This window comes from Sceloporus undulatus, chromosome 4 (assembly GCF_019175285.1).
Source record: "Sceloporus undulatus isolate JIND9_A2432 ecotype Alabama chromosome 4, SceUnd_v1.1, whole genome shotgun sequence".
Classification (NCBI taxonomy): Eukaryota; Metazoa; Chordata; class Lepidosauria; order Squamata; family Phrynosomatidae; genus Sceloporus; species Sceloporus undulatus.
Genome location: NC_056525.1, coordinates 31,768,436 through 31,785,412, shown reverse-complemented (window position 1 = coordinate 31,785,412; position 16,977 = coordinate 31,768,436). Strand labels below are relative to the sequence as shown.

Below are 16,977 nucleotides of genomic sequence, written 5' to 3'. Positions count from 1 at the left end.
CACTCAAAGGGCGCCACAAGCGCCCTCCAGTGGCGCCAGGACATTATGTCCGCACCGCTTGGCTGTGGCGCAGCCATGATGTCGTAATGGTGCGCCCATGTAGAAAGGGTGTCGCCATTACAATGTACTAGGGTTGCAGGGCATCTGGAAAGGATGCTCCAAGGCAACCCTAGTATGTATTCAAGCCGGCGCTTTGCGCCGGTCTGGATACCGCCAGTGATACCTTTATTGGGGCAACCAAAATGTAAATAAACAAATATGTTGCAAGCTTTCAAAGCTCCAGTGGCTAACTAACTACAATTAGTCTATATATTAGTAAAACAATAATTAAGACCATAAGATCCAATGTACATGTCTCTTTCCTTGTCACATCACCTAGCATTTGATCATCCATTAAAATATTATTAAAAGGTAACAGCAGCACAAGTAACCTACAACACACCCATTCCAAGCTCCCTCTTTCCTCAAGTGCCCTACAAAGCTCCTGGTGCATTCCAACATCTCAGGTGACTGTTTACCTGTTTACAACAATATCTGTAAGCTTAGGACATTTGACATTCAACACAGTCATAACAGACATGAACAATCTGATCCAAGACAAGCTTTTGCAATATCTAAATATGGAGACTATATAATAAATAAGATATATTCTCAGTTATCCCAAAGATCATGCATGCATCAAATCAGGCATAAATAACCCGCGCTCATAACTCTGAGTACCACAGAGGACACCAAAGTCATAATACACACACACACACACACACACACACAAAACCACACCCTGATCTTTAGAGGATTCTATTAATTCATAAACAGTGTTCTCATTTAAATACGTCTTTCATATTATTTATCTGAAATATCTGTAACATTTCAATCTAGTTTTCAAGGTTATTTATAATAAATACAACAGCCTCAATCTAAAACTAAAGCCCAAACTAGAGTGGATCCAATAAATCAACTGATGAATGGTGAATTGATACTTATGCAAAGCTCATAGATTTAATGCAATTACTTTTACCAGCGTGAGCAATGGAATTTAGGCCAATGAGTCACAACTCCCACCTGATAGGATTTCCTTACCCAGTCACAGTTGTTTCCTACAGCATCTGGAGCAGATACAAAAGGCAATGAGAAGAGTAAAGACCTCTTCCAAGCCTTCTACTGCTAACTCTATGAACTACAGTGGATTAAACAACTAACTGATAAGTGACACATTCTTCTGCATCCTAACATAATCAACCAATGGTAGTCACGCACACAAATATAACACATGCTGCCATACATGTACGAATGCAGTGTGCCTCATGCAGAATATATACATACAGTGCAAAAAAGAAGAGACAACAGAGGGGGTGCTAAGACAAGAAGCTGTTGCCATTCCAGTGGTAATACAGAGAAGGAATATTCTATGTGTATTGTTTCACATCTTGTGTTACTAAAAAAGTCATGCTAATGACTAGATGTTACTTGGGACATCAAAACATTGTATTAACACTCAATATTTCCATTGCAAGAATGTCAAGAATTTACTAGGATGCTGAAGGAGTACATACTGTTTTATTTCGCAGTCTAATGATATCAGAGACAGATCCAGCACCACAATATTCCATGACTATCCAGAGGTCAGTGTTCTTAAAATAGCTGCCATAGTATTTGACTACATGAGGACTAAGGAAAAAATAAGAGTAAATATAATTTAAGTGGGTTAAATATATATTGTACACACTTTAGCAAATATCAAAAGACAGACATAAATCACACTCTTAGTTCAGCATTATGTGTCCAACTGAAAACAAGAACTCGGAAAAAAATTCACTGTCATATTTTTTTAGTTCTGCAGGTTCACTCATACATCAGGTGAATGTGTTTTAGAAATCCAAAGTAAACACATACCTTCCCTTATGTGGGGGATCCATTCCGGACCCCCCCATGTAAGGGAAATACCACGGGTGCTTGAGCCCTATTAAAAACAATGGGGCTCATGCTCATGGCGGCGTGACATTGCTCTTTCTGGTGAACAGCAGCACTTCTTCCGGCATGGCTTTCAGATTATGCTGAAAGCCGCATTTATCGCACCTGCATACGACATGGGCGGACTGTACTTAAGGCTGTTCTGTACAGTGAATAAACTTGATTTAATTACCTTTAATGGATGATCAATAATGGAAGAATATTATTAAAGCACAGGAACTGTCTGACTCTCCAGAGGTTGCTGAACCTTTTAAAAACTACTGATGTAGAACAAAACAAATAAAAACCGAAGTCTACCTGTTATATTTTCTTTGCAAATTTTTCCACATCTAAAAAAGCACTCAACTGTAGATTTACTAGGAAACACTTAGGGCCTGTATGCACAGGCCGAAAGCCCTGTGTTTCCTTGTCCTGGCATCATCCTATTCAGGCGATGTAGGCCAAAAAACCCCAGACCAAGAATGACTGGTCTGGATGCTGATCTGGTGATGCTGGACTGATCCCAGCCCAAAGAGGCCTCAGCACAGGTCAAAATGTCCTGCTGTTTGACACAGAGTTTTGTGGAAATTCCATGGCAACAGTTGACACATAACATTGCTACACACGCTCCTTACTGGCCACCGGCACATCTTCTCAGAAGGCCCCCACTGCTGCCTCTGATGTCAAAAGGCAAGACCTGGCCACATGTGTGAAGCCAGGTACCACGTTTCTGCCTTTACATGGCGGCAGCAGCAGGTGACGGGCATGCAATGACAGCATATCCATGGTGAGGTGGCAGGCAGACATATGAACACTCGACTGTTGTTGTGCTGGCCCAGGGAATGGCCCAGGCCAGAAACAGGGGCAGAATACCATGGGCTTGGCTCATGGTATCCTGCCTGTCTTGTCAGGCCCTTAGTCTGAGCTGAGATGAAGGCTGACCAGGAGACCTACTACACCTATGACCATACATTTAAGTTCCTGGGTTTAACTTTGTAACACCCTAGCCAGAGACTGGGGCAAGATACCACCTGCAGATATCTACCAGTACTCTTGGGATTACCTGTTGAGACCCTGATCTGTGAATGTTTCCATCTGAAGCCAGTCAAGCAGACACAAGAGATCAAGTCTTTTCTATATTAGCTATTTAGTAAACAAAACAAAAAACACAAAAAATTGCTCACATCAGTTCACAGGGATAACTAATTTTTGAAAAAAGTTTGAAAAATTCAGTGGATTGGATTGATAAAATTTTCCTCTTTTTAAGAAAAGATTTTTAATTTTTTTTTACTTAATCTTCAACAGTGTTTTAATGTTATGTATACTGCCATGAGAGTCCATTCAATATCTAGAATAAACATTTTTAAAAAACAATTTTTGAGGATATAACTCATAATATGCTATGAGAATCAACCTCTTACTATAAAGCAGGGCTAGGAATCATGTTAACACTACTGCAGATATTGTTGGACTGCAACTTGCAGTGGCCCTTGCTAGTACAGCCAATGGTCAGGAATGCTAGCACTTGCTATTTAAAATCTGGAAGGCCACATGATTCATCCCTCTGTTTTAAGACAAGACATTGGTTTAAAAAACATGGAATCTGGCAAGTTTACTCTTTTTCACACATGTGTTTATTCAAAGTATTTTACTCTACTTTTCCTCAAAATTTGAAACGTTTAACAAGTGTAAGAATAAAACCTTCAGGAGGTTCTTTTTTTGTTTGTTTGTTTCAGGTAGTAGCCAAGCCATAATTTATGTTAACTTATTAGCCCCACATATGCACACACAAACGTCAAGGATTATTGGAAAATAAGAAACTACTACTCATCTCATCTACAGAGAATGGGAAAGAAAGGACTTGTTCCCTTTGTAAGCCTTTTTTGTTGTAAGCACTGGTAGTGTCTCATTGCTCCCACTGTCTTCAAGAAGCCTGGTAAGACATGACAAGAAAATGTCCCTTGGAAGAAAGGAAGATTTTCCATCTCTTTCCATAAACTCTGACAATGGTGACTGCAGCAAGATTCTGTCAGTGCTGTTACAAGAAAAACACAATATATAGTGTCTTACTTTTTGTGTAGTAACAGTACATTTCTTAGTGTTATATACAAGATTCCCTTCTAAAATTCCTAAAATATTACCCGTTGGGGAGATCTGGCAGAAAAGTAAGCAGATGAAAGGATATATTTCTTGTTTCTTCCTCCAAATACACAGCATGAGGAAATAAACCATACCCTTTCTTCTCTTTCCCCTGAACATGAAAGGAGGGTGATGCTTTCCTTACCTGTTAGGATTCTGAAAATATATATATATATATAGGGTACTTGCGTTTGGAAGATTTTCTCACCACTGAAGAGTGAAAATACTGAACACAGAAGCTCACCTATCACACTGCTGCATTATGGATATTTCTTTAATAATTTCCTGCAAATCAGACTCAACAGGAACTTGCTTAATTGCAACAACTTGGCCAGTTTCTTTATGGATAGCTTTGAATACACTGCCATAGGACCTGTAACAAGAAATAAAGCCAATAAGGCAACTGACTTACCATACATACTCGTCTGTAAGTCAAAAAAAATTATGCCCCAAAATTGACCCCAAAATTCCCAGACAACTTATATATGGGTCAGTATGGTAGTGCAATGGCAGCTCTTTCAGATTTCTTCACCAATGTGGTGGGGAGAGCTGTTGGAGAAGCAGATAGAGCGGTGGACGATCAATTGCTGCTTCTTTAAGAGTCTTTCTCTCTCACCCTCTTTCTCCTTCTCTTTTTTTTATTACCGTATTTTCCGGTGTATAAGATGATCCCCAACTTTTCCAGTTAAAATATAGAGTTTGGGATATACTCGCCGTATAAGACTACCCCTCTTCCAACGCACAACAAATAAAAAAAAACATCAGATATGATTTCAATACAGTAGTAATTTTAATTCAAATGCTTATGACATGCAGGTGCTTAACAGGAAAACGGTCACTTAGCCAGCACTGAGCCAGGGCAGTCAAAGCGGTCTTAAAGTGGATTATTTCTGCAGTGTGTTTTGGACCATAGTCCAACACTCAAGCCAAGGCACCAGCCTGACGTACTTGACAGGAATGCTGAGAGGATAAAATACTGTGGAACCGCTGAGTCCCTGAAGCAAAAGGAATTGTGTGAAGTGTATTTTTGTTTTGTTTTTTTAAATTAATTCTTAAAAGACCTGTACTGAAGAAACCAAGAGGTTATTCTTTGCCCTATGCAGTGGTCCCGAAACTATGCCCTTGAAGAGATGGACTTCATCTCCCAGAAGCCTCTGCCATGTTGGCCAATAACCTGGGATTCTGGGAGCTGAAGTCCAAAATCCCCTCAAAGAGCAGAGTATGGGGAGCATTGCGGCCTATAGTAATATTTCCCAAACTTTGGGCCTCTATATATTTTGGGCTTCCTCTCCCTGAATTCCTGTTTGCTAGGTTTTCTGGGGCCTCTGGGAGCTGAAGTCCCAAACCCTTGGAGGACCAAAGTTTGGGAAGCTTTGCCTTATAGAGCCTTAACCCAGTTCCAGTATATCAGTGGTTCCCCTCAAACTATGCCCTTTAAAAGAATTTTGGGCTTCATTTCCCAGAAGCCTCAGCCATGTTGGCCAATAGTGTGGGATTCTGGGAGACGAAGTTCAAAATCCCTTGAACAGTACAATTTGGGGACCATTGATATATAGTATTATAGTATCCCAAATTGTTCTCTTTAAGAGATTTTGGATTCCAACACCCAGAAGCCTCAACCATGTTGGCCAGTAGCCTGGGCTTCTGAGAGCTGAAGCCCAAAACTCCTTAAAAGAGCACAGTTTGGGGACCCTTTAAATCATCATTTCGAGCCTCCATTTTAGTTCACTAACCTCTCTCTTTCAATCCATCTCTGAAAATGAACCACCTCCCCTCACTGCTGGCCCTCCACTACTCCATAATCATTCACCACATTCCCAACAAACTCCCTCAGGAACCCCATTTGACGGAGGCCCAGAGGGGAATGAAGGAGACAAAGAGGTGATGCAGGCTGAGGGAGGGAGGGAGGGACCCGGTAGCCTTTCAGGCTGTACCAAGTAAGTCCACCGCCATTCTGAGCTGATACTCTGATTTGTTCGAAGGCGCCTACCAAAGCAGCCTCCTTGCCAAGCCCAGGCCACCTCATCCTATGCTGTACTATTTGCGAGAATTGTAGTGTAGTGCTTCCCTTTTCGTGTGAAATAGAAGAGGCAGAGCGGGGATGGTGGGGTCGGCTTCCACAGCCAACATATACATGCATTGAGGGACTTTTACCTTTGACTTATCCACTGGTCATACCAAAATCCATAATTTTGGCCAGAAAACCTGCCCTTCCCTTATACATGAGATCAACTTATAGTTGAGCATATACAATATATGATGGAATGTGCCATGTATAGAAAAATTCTATACTAGATGAAGTTTTTAGGTTAATATATGACTGATGATTCTAACATGTTTAATATTAGGGGTCATATTAGGAATTAGCTGGGAATCATTTTAATATTTTATTAAAAGTCCTATTAACATAATACACATAAATACAGAGGATACAAGGCATTCTGATGGCACGCAGGTTGCTTTATCCCCAAACTTAAACTTTGTTAAATAATTATACTACAATAATACTCCCAAAAATTATTTATCATGAATACTTCTGTTTTCCAAAGCTATAATGAAAAATGATGAGATGTGTATCTTCTAGCTCTTCAAAGACTGATTTACAACAAGCTTCCTTTTACTACATTTTGCAAGGGAAGCCATACATCGTCATCATTGTTTATATAGTGCCATCTCAGTACATGGTGCTTTACAAGAAAGAAAGAAAGAAAGAAAAGGGAAAAAAACAGTTCCCTGTCCTCATACTCAGGGATTAAGTCCAGCAGAAATTGCCTCTTCTTCTTCTCTCCCTTCGAGGCCAGGGCAGTGACAGGTGGGATGTAAAAATGAAGTAGGGCCTTAAAGCAGGCATAAAACTTTGAAGGTCAATGGTTTGATTCATGTTTCTTTAGTTTTGTTTGCATAAATCAAGAAATTGCTCTGTTTTATAGAACAGACAAACAGGTCCTAGTTGATTTCTAAGAGCAACAGCTGCAACAGGTGCTTAGTACATTCCTTAGATAACAGAGAGAAGCGTTCTGCTTCTCATAACATTCACTTACCCTTCACCAAGTTTTTCTAGTACATCAAACACTTCTTCAGGTTGTTTTGTTAAACTGTCTTCATCTAACTTCCTTAGCTGCCTATAACCAAAAGAAAATTTGTAAGACACTATGGAGATTTCACAGACATGACTGTCAACTGTTTTTCTTAAAACATAGAATCATTTGTAGAAAACATTCTCACAATGCTTTGCTGAGCCCACTTAATTAAACTTATATCCTACATTTCTGCAGAAAAAAATTCACTCATGTCACTTATTAAGAGATTAGGAAAAGCTAAGTCAAATCTATGTTCTCTTTTCCTAGTGTTTTTTAAAAGTCTCTACAACTACGGATAGCATTTTTAATGAGTAGATAAAGGAAGACAGGCTACCAGTGCTACAGCCAAGGAATATGGGGAGGTGCTTCTGGCCCTCCCAAACAAACTGAACCAGTCTTGTTACAGTGGAATTTTAAAGGAATCTCTAGAAAAGAGTTAGGAAAAGTGGGCCACGTATGGTCTATTAGTCCCATTTTTGTAACCTTGAGAACCCTCTGGTAGTTTCCCAAAGCCTTCTGTATTGTCGTCATCTTCATCTTCTTCTTTTTTAAAAATAGCACCGTCTTGGAGTGCATTTTTCACTCCAAAACGGCCCAAAACTGAACAAATCTTTCTACCCTCGCAAAGCCCCACCATCACCTTTAATAAAGTGAGAATGGAAGGAAAAATGGTCACCAGAAGTAACATGACATCACTTCCACAATAGTAGGAGGCCATTTCAACTGCAGACCACTATAGTTATGAGGGAGAAAATTGATTCCCACCCTGCAAGCAGTTCCACAGCCAGACTCTGGAAGCACAAGACACAATTCACAAAATATGTCAAAACGGGACAAGGAAAGGGAGATCCAATATGTGTTTCTCTAGAAAAATAAATGAATACATTAATGCTCCATATAATCCTAGTAAATAAGATGCACACAACAAACAAATGAAGACTAAAAGCAGTTACTTTATTCTGCTGGTTGAAATTAAACAGATATCATATTTTTAGTGAAATACAAAAAAGTGCTGCTTTAGCGAGCAATATAGGACATAGACAATGGAAAGGGAGGAGGTGAGAGGAAGCTAAGTGAATCTGAACAAGTGGACTGATATCAACAAAAGCTCATGTTAAAATGAAACAGTCTAAAAGGTGCTGCTGAAATCATTTGCTCCCTTCATGTTCCATTTTATGTTGAAACAGATTAATACAGTTGAAAACTAGGGCATAAGCAGTATAGGCCAAATGTCTAGAGATAGGTTGCTTTCTACACTATTGGGCAGAGAGGCAGGAAGCACAAGAGAGTCAGATGAGAGTATATTCCTACCTAGGCTATATTTCAGAGGAAGGATCTAGCAATACGACCTAAGCTAAGTTCTGTTTTTCATATATAATTATATACAACCCCACACCCACACACACCCACACACACATACACTAAATATACAGTAACAAAAAAGTATTTGTTCATTCATTTTGTTTACAATTAAGTCAATGACATTGTGACACAGACTGAACTACTATATCAAAATTAAAGTAAAGCTAAGCCAACCATGTGCCAAATACAAACCTGATGACATTCTGTAGATTTTAAAGATTTTCACAATCAAGCCTGCTAACTGGGAACCAGAAGTTTGGATATTGTCAGGGTGGGATGCAAAAAGACACTATGTGCATCCAGAAGAGAGAAGCTTCAAATGGCAGATGAAGCTCTTCAAGACGTTAAGGACGAATGGAAGCAAAGGTAAGGAGACTGAAACTAGGTCAGAACCCGAATGCAACTATTCAACAACTGTGCACAGGGAGAAGGAAGACTGCTATATATCAATGCTGACAATAAATGATGACAACAAAAAAGTAAGAACAAGAGACCTTTTCCACAAGCTCTGATAAATCAAAGGGAAATTTAAGCCAAGTATGGAGATGTTTTTACAACCAGCAGCAAAACACATTATAAGACCAAGTAAAAATAAGGACTCTCTGGAAATAATAACTGAAGAACTATATAAAAGAGATGAAGGATCACAGATTTATTCAAGGAAGAACCATTTAAAGAGGAAACTACATTTTTAGGAGGTGAAGCAGAAGCTACTCTCGAGCCCTTGGCAGAATAAATCATCAGGAAAAGTGACTACTAAGAGAGCTGCTTTTAGCTAAGACAGAATCTACAGTACTCTAGTTCTACCTAAAATCTGTCAACACATATGTAAAACAAAACAAACAGTTGATAAATTGGAAAGCTCATATACATTCCAATCCTTAAGAAAGGGGAAACCAGGGATTGCAATACAGGACCATTGTGTTAACCTCCCATGCAGGCAAAGTGATGCTCAAAATTCTACACTCAAAGACTTTTCCACATATGGAGCAAGAATGCCAATGTGCAAACTGTGTTTAGGAATGGAAGAGGTACTAGGGATCATATGCTGGATAAGGAAGCAACAAAAAAATTTCAGAAGAATCATCCTGTGCTTTACAAATCTAACAAAGCTTGATTGTGTACATCAGGGGTCGCAACCTCCGGCCCGCGGGCCACATCCAGTCCCCGGAGGCGCCAGGACCGCCCCTGCTCGCCCCTGCTGCCGATTCTGCCCGATGCCCCTCTGCCGCCATTTTGGCAAGGCCGGGGCGGAGGGCGAAGGAGGAGGAGCGCGGCGCCCATTAGGAGGCCTGGCCTGCCCTGGAGCCCTCTAACAGGCTCCAGCGAGCGCACCGGCCTCTACATGGCGCCGCCATTTTCTGTTTAAAAGGGGAAGTCTGCGCGACGAAATCGCGAGACTTCGCCGCCTTTTTAAAGCAGAAAATGGCGGGCCCGTGTAGGAAGCTCAGTGCGCTCGCTGGACTGCTGTTAGAGGGCTCCAGGGCAGAGCCAGGCCTCCTAATGGGCTCCGCGCTCCTTCTCCTTCACCCTCCGCCCTCCTGGCCCTGGCCTTCACCCTTCTGGCTCTGCCCTCCCTCTTCGCCTCCCCCTATAATGGAGATGGGGGGAAGGGGAGAGAAAGCGAAAGGAAAAAGAAAGAAAGAAGAGAGAGAGAGAGAGAGAGAGAGCCAGAGCCCCTGCCACACAAGGGTTGGTTCCTTGGGGGAAGAGGGTTATTCTCTTGCAAAATGTCTCCACATGGGCTGGCTTGTTTTTCTGGTTTGGGACACTGTGCATGCATTTCCCCCTGTTCTGCGGCCTTATGGTCTGCTGCCACATGCTACAAAATTGCTTTTATTATGCTTGCATCCCTTGGTATTCTCTTTGCAAAATGTCTCCACAATGGGATGCTTGCTCCTTTGGGTTTAGTAGCTTCCATGTTTGTAACTATTATTATTATTATTGTTATCATTTGCTGTTGCATTTTGGATTATGGTGTTTGGCTGAGATGCCAGTCTTTGTATTTTGTTAATACATTTTTTTAATTGCTGATGAGATGAATAAATTTATATCTGGAAATCCATATATATCTATTTACAGATATGGTATGAATATATCAATAAATACACTGTGTCTTATTCTTTGTTTTGTTTGGGTCTCAGACAACGAGACCTAAGTTTGAATCCCTGCTTGGCCATGGAAAACTACCAGTTCGCCTTGGGCAAGTGACTCTCTAGCCTCAGGGAAGACAAAGCAACCCCTCCTGGAACCAATTTGCCACCATGATAGGTTTGCCCTGGGCTTCTCAAACTATTCAGAAGACTATTTCGGCTCCGCCCCCAGAGGGAGGAAGCTCCGCCCCAGAGTGTGGCTCCACCCAGGAGGGTGGAAGCTCCACCCCCAGTGTGAGGCCCCATCCCCGGGGGTGGAATCTCCACCCACCCCCCAGCTTCGGCCCCCCAGTTGTCTGAGGGACAGCAACCCGGCCCCCGGCTCAAAAAGGTTGCCTACCCCTGGTGTACATCATGAAAAAACATGGATCATTCTTAAAGAAATTGGTGTGCTACAAAATTTTATTGTCCAGAATATGGAGAAACAGAATGGTTTCCAATTGGCATAGGGACGAGGAAAGGCTGCATTGTATCACTCTGGTCCAAAACACACAGCAGAAATACAGTCAACTCTCCTTATCCACGGATTTTTTTATCCACGGATTCAAGCATCCACGTCTTGAAAGTATTTTTTAATAAGTATAAATACCAAATAGCAAACCTTAATTTTCCATTTTATATGTGACACCATTTTGCTATACTGCTGTATTTAACAGGACTTGAGCACCCACGGATTTTGTTATCCACGGAGAGTCCTGGAACCAAACCCCAGCAAATAACAAAGACCCACTGTAATTCAAGACCGCTTTAACTGCCCTGGCTCAATGCCAGGGTGTCTTGGGAATTGTAGTTTGTTGTGGCACCAGAACTCTCTGATAGAGAAGGCTAAATGTTTCATGAAACTACAGATTCCAGAATTCCCTAGCATTGAGCCAGGGCAGTTAAAGCCGTCTCAAACTGAGTTATTTATGCAGTATGTTTTGGACCTCTGTTTAACTTTTATGCTAAACATTAGCAGCTAGCTCATTAATTGCCTTTTGTAAGAATAAGACATATATGCCTATAAGTCCATTCTGGAACCCATCATGATAAAATTAGTGTGTTGAATATAATATTTGCTAGAATGAGGAAGATCTTTGGAGTCTCCTCAAAGATTCATTACAACAATGTTATAGTTGTACAGTTTGTAGAATTTCAGGAAAATGCACAGGTTAAATGTAAAATATCTTTAATAAATAACTCTTCAGCACTGTAAAAAATAAATGAATATTCCCTTTGGCAGTAATAGCTGATTTAATATTTAGAGAGAAAAATGCTTTGCTCATAAAATAATAGCATTATGCTACCGGAGGGAGGAAGAGAAGGAAGAAAACTGATAGGAAGTAAATCAACTCAGATGAAATGTGTTCCTGGAGAAGATTTCCACAGATACCATGGACTGCTAAACAAGACAAACAAATGAGTCCTACAGCAAATCTAGCCTGATCTCTCCCTAGAAGCCAAGATAATTAAACTGAGACTGTCATACGTGGCTGTATCGTAAAAAGACACAACTCATGAGAAAAGACAATAATGCTTGGTAAGGTAGAAGGCAGTAGAAAAAGAAGACTGCATTACAACAATGGACAGACTCAATCAAGAAAGCCATAGCCATGTGTCAGTAAGACCTGAGCAGAACTGTTGTTGAAGGGTGACTTGGAGGTCTCTTATTCATAGGGCCAATGTAAGTTGAGGTCAACTTGATAACAATTAAAAACAAACATGCAAGATTCACCATGACTTGTTAAAATGAGGAAACATTACTAAAACTCAAACCCAGGAAATGATGAAATATTGGAAATAGCTTCAGCAAAAAGCACTAAGATCTGAGAACTGGTTCTTGTTCAAGAAGGAAGTCAATAGATAGGTCGCTGTTCCCAGACAGCTCAGAAGACAACCGATATGATTATTCTGAGACACTAACAGCTTCTAAAATATAAGTAACTAGTATTTAACTCAAATGGTTTAGCAACCAACCATGTATCAAAACACAGTTTCTGTGGTAAGCTTAGGAGCAGGCCTAGCTATTTATCTGAGAAAAATTGATCAGAAGACATTAACATTAAACATGAACAATAAAGAGCGCAGATATCTCCTGATTACAAACTCAAGCTATAAATTTTAAGTCATTGATTTACTTATCTGAAGCAATATTCTATCCTTTAGCCAAAAGGGCTCTGGAGTGACTTGCAACATAAAAACAAGTATGCATGACAGGTTCTTTCCCTCAAGTCTGTATACTAAAATATAAGATATGATACAAGAGATCGTGAAGTAGGGGGTGGGACACTGTTCTTAATTTTTAATTATTATTACACTACTATAAATTATAACCATGAGAACAACTTAAACGAAGTTATTTTTAAGTAACTGCACATAGACATCCACAAACACATCCCTTTACATATATTTTACATGTACATAGAGATGTATTAACTGGCATTCCATTGGCCATATCCCTTTCCTGCGTAAAATATTTGCCCTTTTGTTTTATCATTACAATTTGGAACTTGCCAACAGGAAAAAAAAATGGCCAGGTTTGTTAATCATAATCACTAGAAGGCTAGAGAAAACATTTAAGAAAGAAGACAATAGTTAAACAATGAATTAAGGGTTGTTGTTTTTAAATGATTGTTTTCTATAGTTCTCAATAACCTAAACTGTTGTTCAAGCACAGCTTCAAAATTTCAGTAGGGTTCTCTTTAATTTGGTCACCACCAAAATTATAGCCTAGTAAAGAGAAAACTAATATACCCTGTCATTTGTGATGCTTTTAAAAAAAAGGAAAGAGAAAGAGTTCAGTATACCACAAAACAAAGGAAACAGCGTCTTGCACACAACAGGCAAATGTGTCATTTAAAAAAGCAGCTGCATGTCTCTGATAGCAGTGTAACTCAACAGAGACTTCAGTGAACTGCTCAACCACTTATTTCTTCTTGGTCTGGGGCTGTTCACTGACAGCTTGCAGTATTATGACAGATGACTACTGAAATAATTGAAAACTGGCCCAAATGATTGAAAACAGAAAATCTGTTATGTCCAAAGCAGAAAGAAATGTAGGGCTAGCTTTTAACTTTAACATCCAAGTACAGTTTATCAATACATAAACGCTAAACTTTTTTTTTTTTTAATTAGGCACTTTTCCTTCAAGTTTGGATTTAATTGCATCTTCGAGTGCTACTCAACTCCCCAAAATTGTGGTTGATCTTAGCAATGGGTAGTGTAAATTAGCTACTCTCAGTTTATAAAACTGGATGGTTTTCACTGCTACAGTTAACATTAACCATGATTTATTGTTCAAATGACATACTAAACTGTGATTAATATGAAACAGATGACAAAGTTTCTGATTTCTTTAGAAATCACGCTTAGATGTTGGTCAGTCTTGTAATGCTAAAGCATATAGTGTTATGTCCAGACACAGCTAGACCACCACTAGAGAATGAAAGGGCTCCCTAACATTAAGATACCTATAATGCATCATGGTAACTAATAGAAAATATTTCAGTTTTGACAACTTATAATTTGCACCTTCAGTAATCCCTTTTCTACTATGAAAGGGTTCACTGAAGCATTTAGGCTGCATTATTTTCATTTGCATGTTACACCTACATCACACCTATAAGCATGTATCTCCAAACATTCACAGAAAGGACTGGTATAAATGAATACTTGTAGATAGGGAGGTGTGGGTTATGTTTACATCATAGACTATATCATACTCAATGAACATGCAAATCCATAATGTGAAAACAGCTATGAATGTCACAATAATATGCACTTCTCCAACTATCATCATCAGTTGCTACCACGAACTACACTACTGTTAAGTGTAACGAGAAGCCTTCCCAGGCATTGCATAATTGTCGCTTACTATCTGATGTTCTTTTGTTGCCTGTTTATCGAACCATTTCCTGTATTGCTATGTACTGTATATGCATTATCCTACTTGAGAGTATGTATTTTCCCTGGAAAATGATTAACCATCCATTATGAAGCCAAGCCTTCCCTCCAGTCCATCTTCCTTGGTCCAGGCCTTGGAGGAAGAGAGGAACTGCTGGACCTCTTACCCTTTCCCTCCACCACTCCCTTCTCCTTCTGTGTCATGTCTTTTTAGATTGTAAGCCTGAGGGCAGGGAACCGTCTAACTAAAAGGATTGCATGTACAGCACTGTGTAAATTTACAGCGCTTCATAAATAAAGGATAATAATGATAATGATAATAATAATAATAATAATAATAATAATAATGTTATTCATTATGAAGGTTTTTCTACACTTCATGCAAATAGTTTTATAAAAATATATAATTTGATCCCACTCACTCATATAATTTTACATAAATATGACAAAGAGTTGTATCATTTGGTCTCTCAGTGATCCAGTCTTTCTTCTTTAAATTCCTCAAACCAGAAAGACAATAAAAATTGAGATATATGGGAATGGAGCTTCTGAACATAATGGCTAAAATCCAATGTTGTGCTATCATACAACGCAGAGGAACATTCCTCCTCTCTATGGCCCCATACAGACTGCCAAAATAAAGCTGCTTCGGGTCACTTTGAAGGTATGCTGTTTAAATGATGCATGCGTGATAAGAGTCCGGAAGCCGCACCAAAGCCACAATCCAGTACTAAGGTCTGGAGCATGGTTTTGGCATAGCTTCTGGGCTCTTATCACGCATGCATCATTTAAACATCATACCTCCAAAGTGACCCGAAGCAGCTTTATTTTGGCAGTCTGTATGGGGACTATATTGCAGTTCTTTGTACTGCCCAAAAACTCCTGGAAGACATCACAGCTATCCAAGAGTAGGTTTTGAAGGGCCTATTAGGAGTTGTGGAAGGATGATCCCACTTCTGGTTCTGCTAATGGAAAAAGTTTCATCAGAGCAATTCTACTGTATGCTAGGCATTGCTTGTGAACCCTGCTATGAAACTCTCAGCCATGTGTGTGTGAGCAGACCTTCAAGTTGCCTGTCAATCTATGGCGACCCCATTGTTTTCATAATGTATTCTTGGGCAAGGAATACTCAGAGGTTGTTTTGCCAGTTTTTTCCCCTCTGAAATATAGCCTTCTCTGAAATATAGCAGGGCTGACACTGCAAAGCCTCCAAGATCATACAGAATCTGTATCTATATGGTATTTCAGCCAACTGCACTTATATGAAAGGTCTAGATATTTATACTACTGTAGTTTTGATTGATAGGGTTTTTTTGGGGGGGGGGTTATTATTATTATTAACCTTTGTTGCCTGCTTTTTAGTCATTCAATATTCTTAAGATCCCTTAGATGCATTATTGGAAAAGTGATGGAGTAGTAAGTACTGGAAGTACTGTATTAATCCTTCCAACACCTTTGGTTTCAAATGTGTAATAAGTGGTAGTTAATTTGGATGTTTAAAAGTCAACATTCTACACGTGTCACTGTGAGATACTGTATAAATGACATGTTAGTTTCAATTCTGTTTTACAGCCAAAGCCATGTGTCAGCTGAGTTGCTCCTTTAATTTCAGTAAACAAGATCCACAATTCACTTACGACAGATGTATGTTAGCCATTACACTCAGAAAGAAATTTCTCATCTAGTACTTCTGTTCTTATACCACTTCTGAGAAGTCTCTCAACTCCCTTATTCACTTCCATTCACCATGTTTATAAATAAATGAGGAACATGGCCAAATCGAGATGAACAATTCCTATCCCACACTAGCGCATTTCCTACATGCAGCCAAGTGCATGAACATGTGGCTGCTGCACGCATGACGATCAACTTGGAGCTTGCATGCTATTTACTAGAGCAGCAGTTCCTATGCACTCAGGACTAAAGATGCAAATTCAATTTAGAAAACAGGATACAGGGCTAGACTTAAAAAACAGCAAAGAGCATGTCAATAACATGTGTAGAAGACACATACAACTGACAGGTGGCCAATCCAAGTCCCCTGTTTCGAAATGCAGTCTTCTTCAGAATGTTTCAGCATGATTTTTGGATCCCATTTGCTGATTTCCAAAACGGAGCAACATCCAGAGAGATGATGGCTGCTGCTGTTTTGAAAATTAGAAAGTGGGATCCAAAGATTATTCAAAGCCTTTCTGAAGAAGACTGCATTTCGAAACAGAGGAATTGGACCAGCACCTGACAGCTGTATCTGTCTTCCATACATGTTGCTGACATGAACAGTACTTTATCGTTTCTTAGAACTTGAGTCAAGTTGCATGCAGCTTTAATACATCCTGTTGACATGTATTTGATTGTTTCTGTTTGTTAGTGTTTTACTGTTTATATTAGAATCATAGAATTGGAAAAGACCG

At 39.7% G+C, this 16,977-nt stretch overlaps 1 protein-coding gene across 3 annotated transcripts in view; it reads right to left on the bottom strand.

Moving 5' to 3' along the window:
* STK4 (serine/threonine kinase 4) overlaps positions 1–16,977 on the bottom strand; it is a 97,414-nt gene that overhangs the window by 74,836 nt on the left and 5,601 nt on the right. For 2 of the 3 annotated variants that reach the window (XM_042461831.1, XM_042461830.1), the window contains exons 2-4: positions 7,131–7,211; positions 4,334–4,462; positions 1,554–1,668 (exon numbers count right to left, since the gene is read on the bottom strand). In XM_042461831.1, coding sequence (XP_042317765.1) covers positions 1,554–1,668; positions 4,334–4,462; positions 7,131–7,211 — 325 coding nt within the window. Of the gene's footprint in view, positions 1–1,553; positions 1,669–3,013; positions 3,986–4,333; positions 4,464–7,130; positions 7,212–16,977 lie in introns of those variants that run through there. The other variant, XM_042461832.1, reaches the window with a different exon arrangement.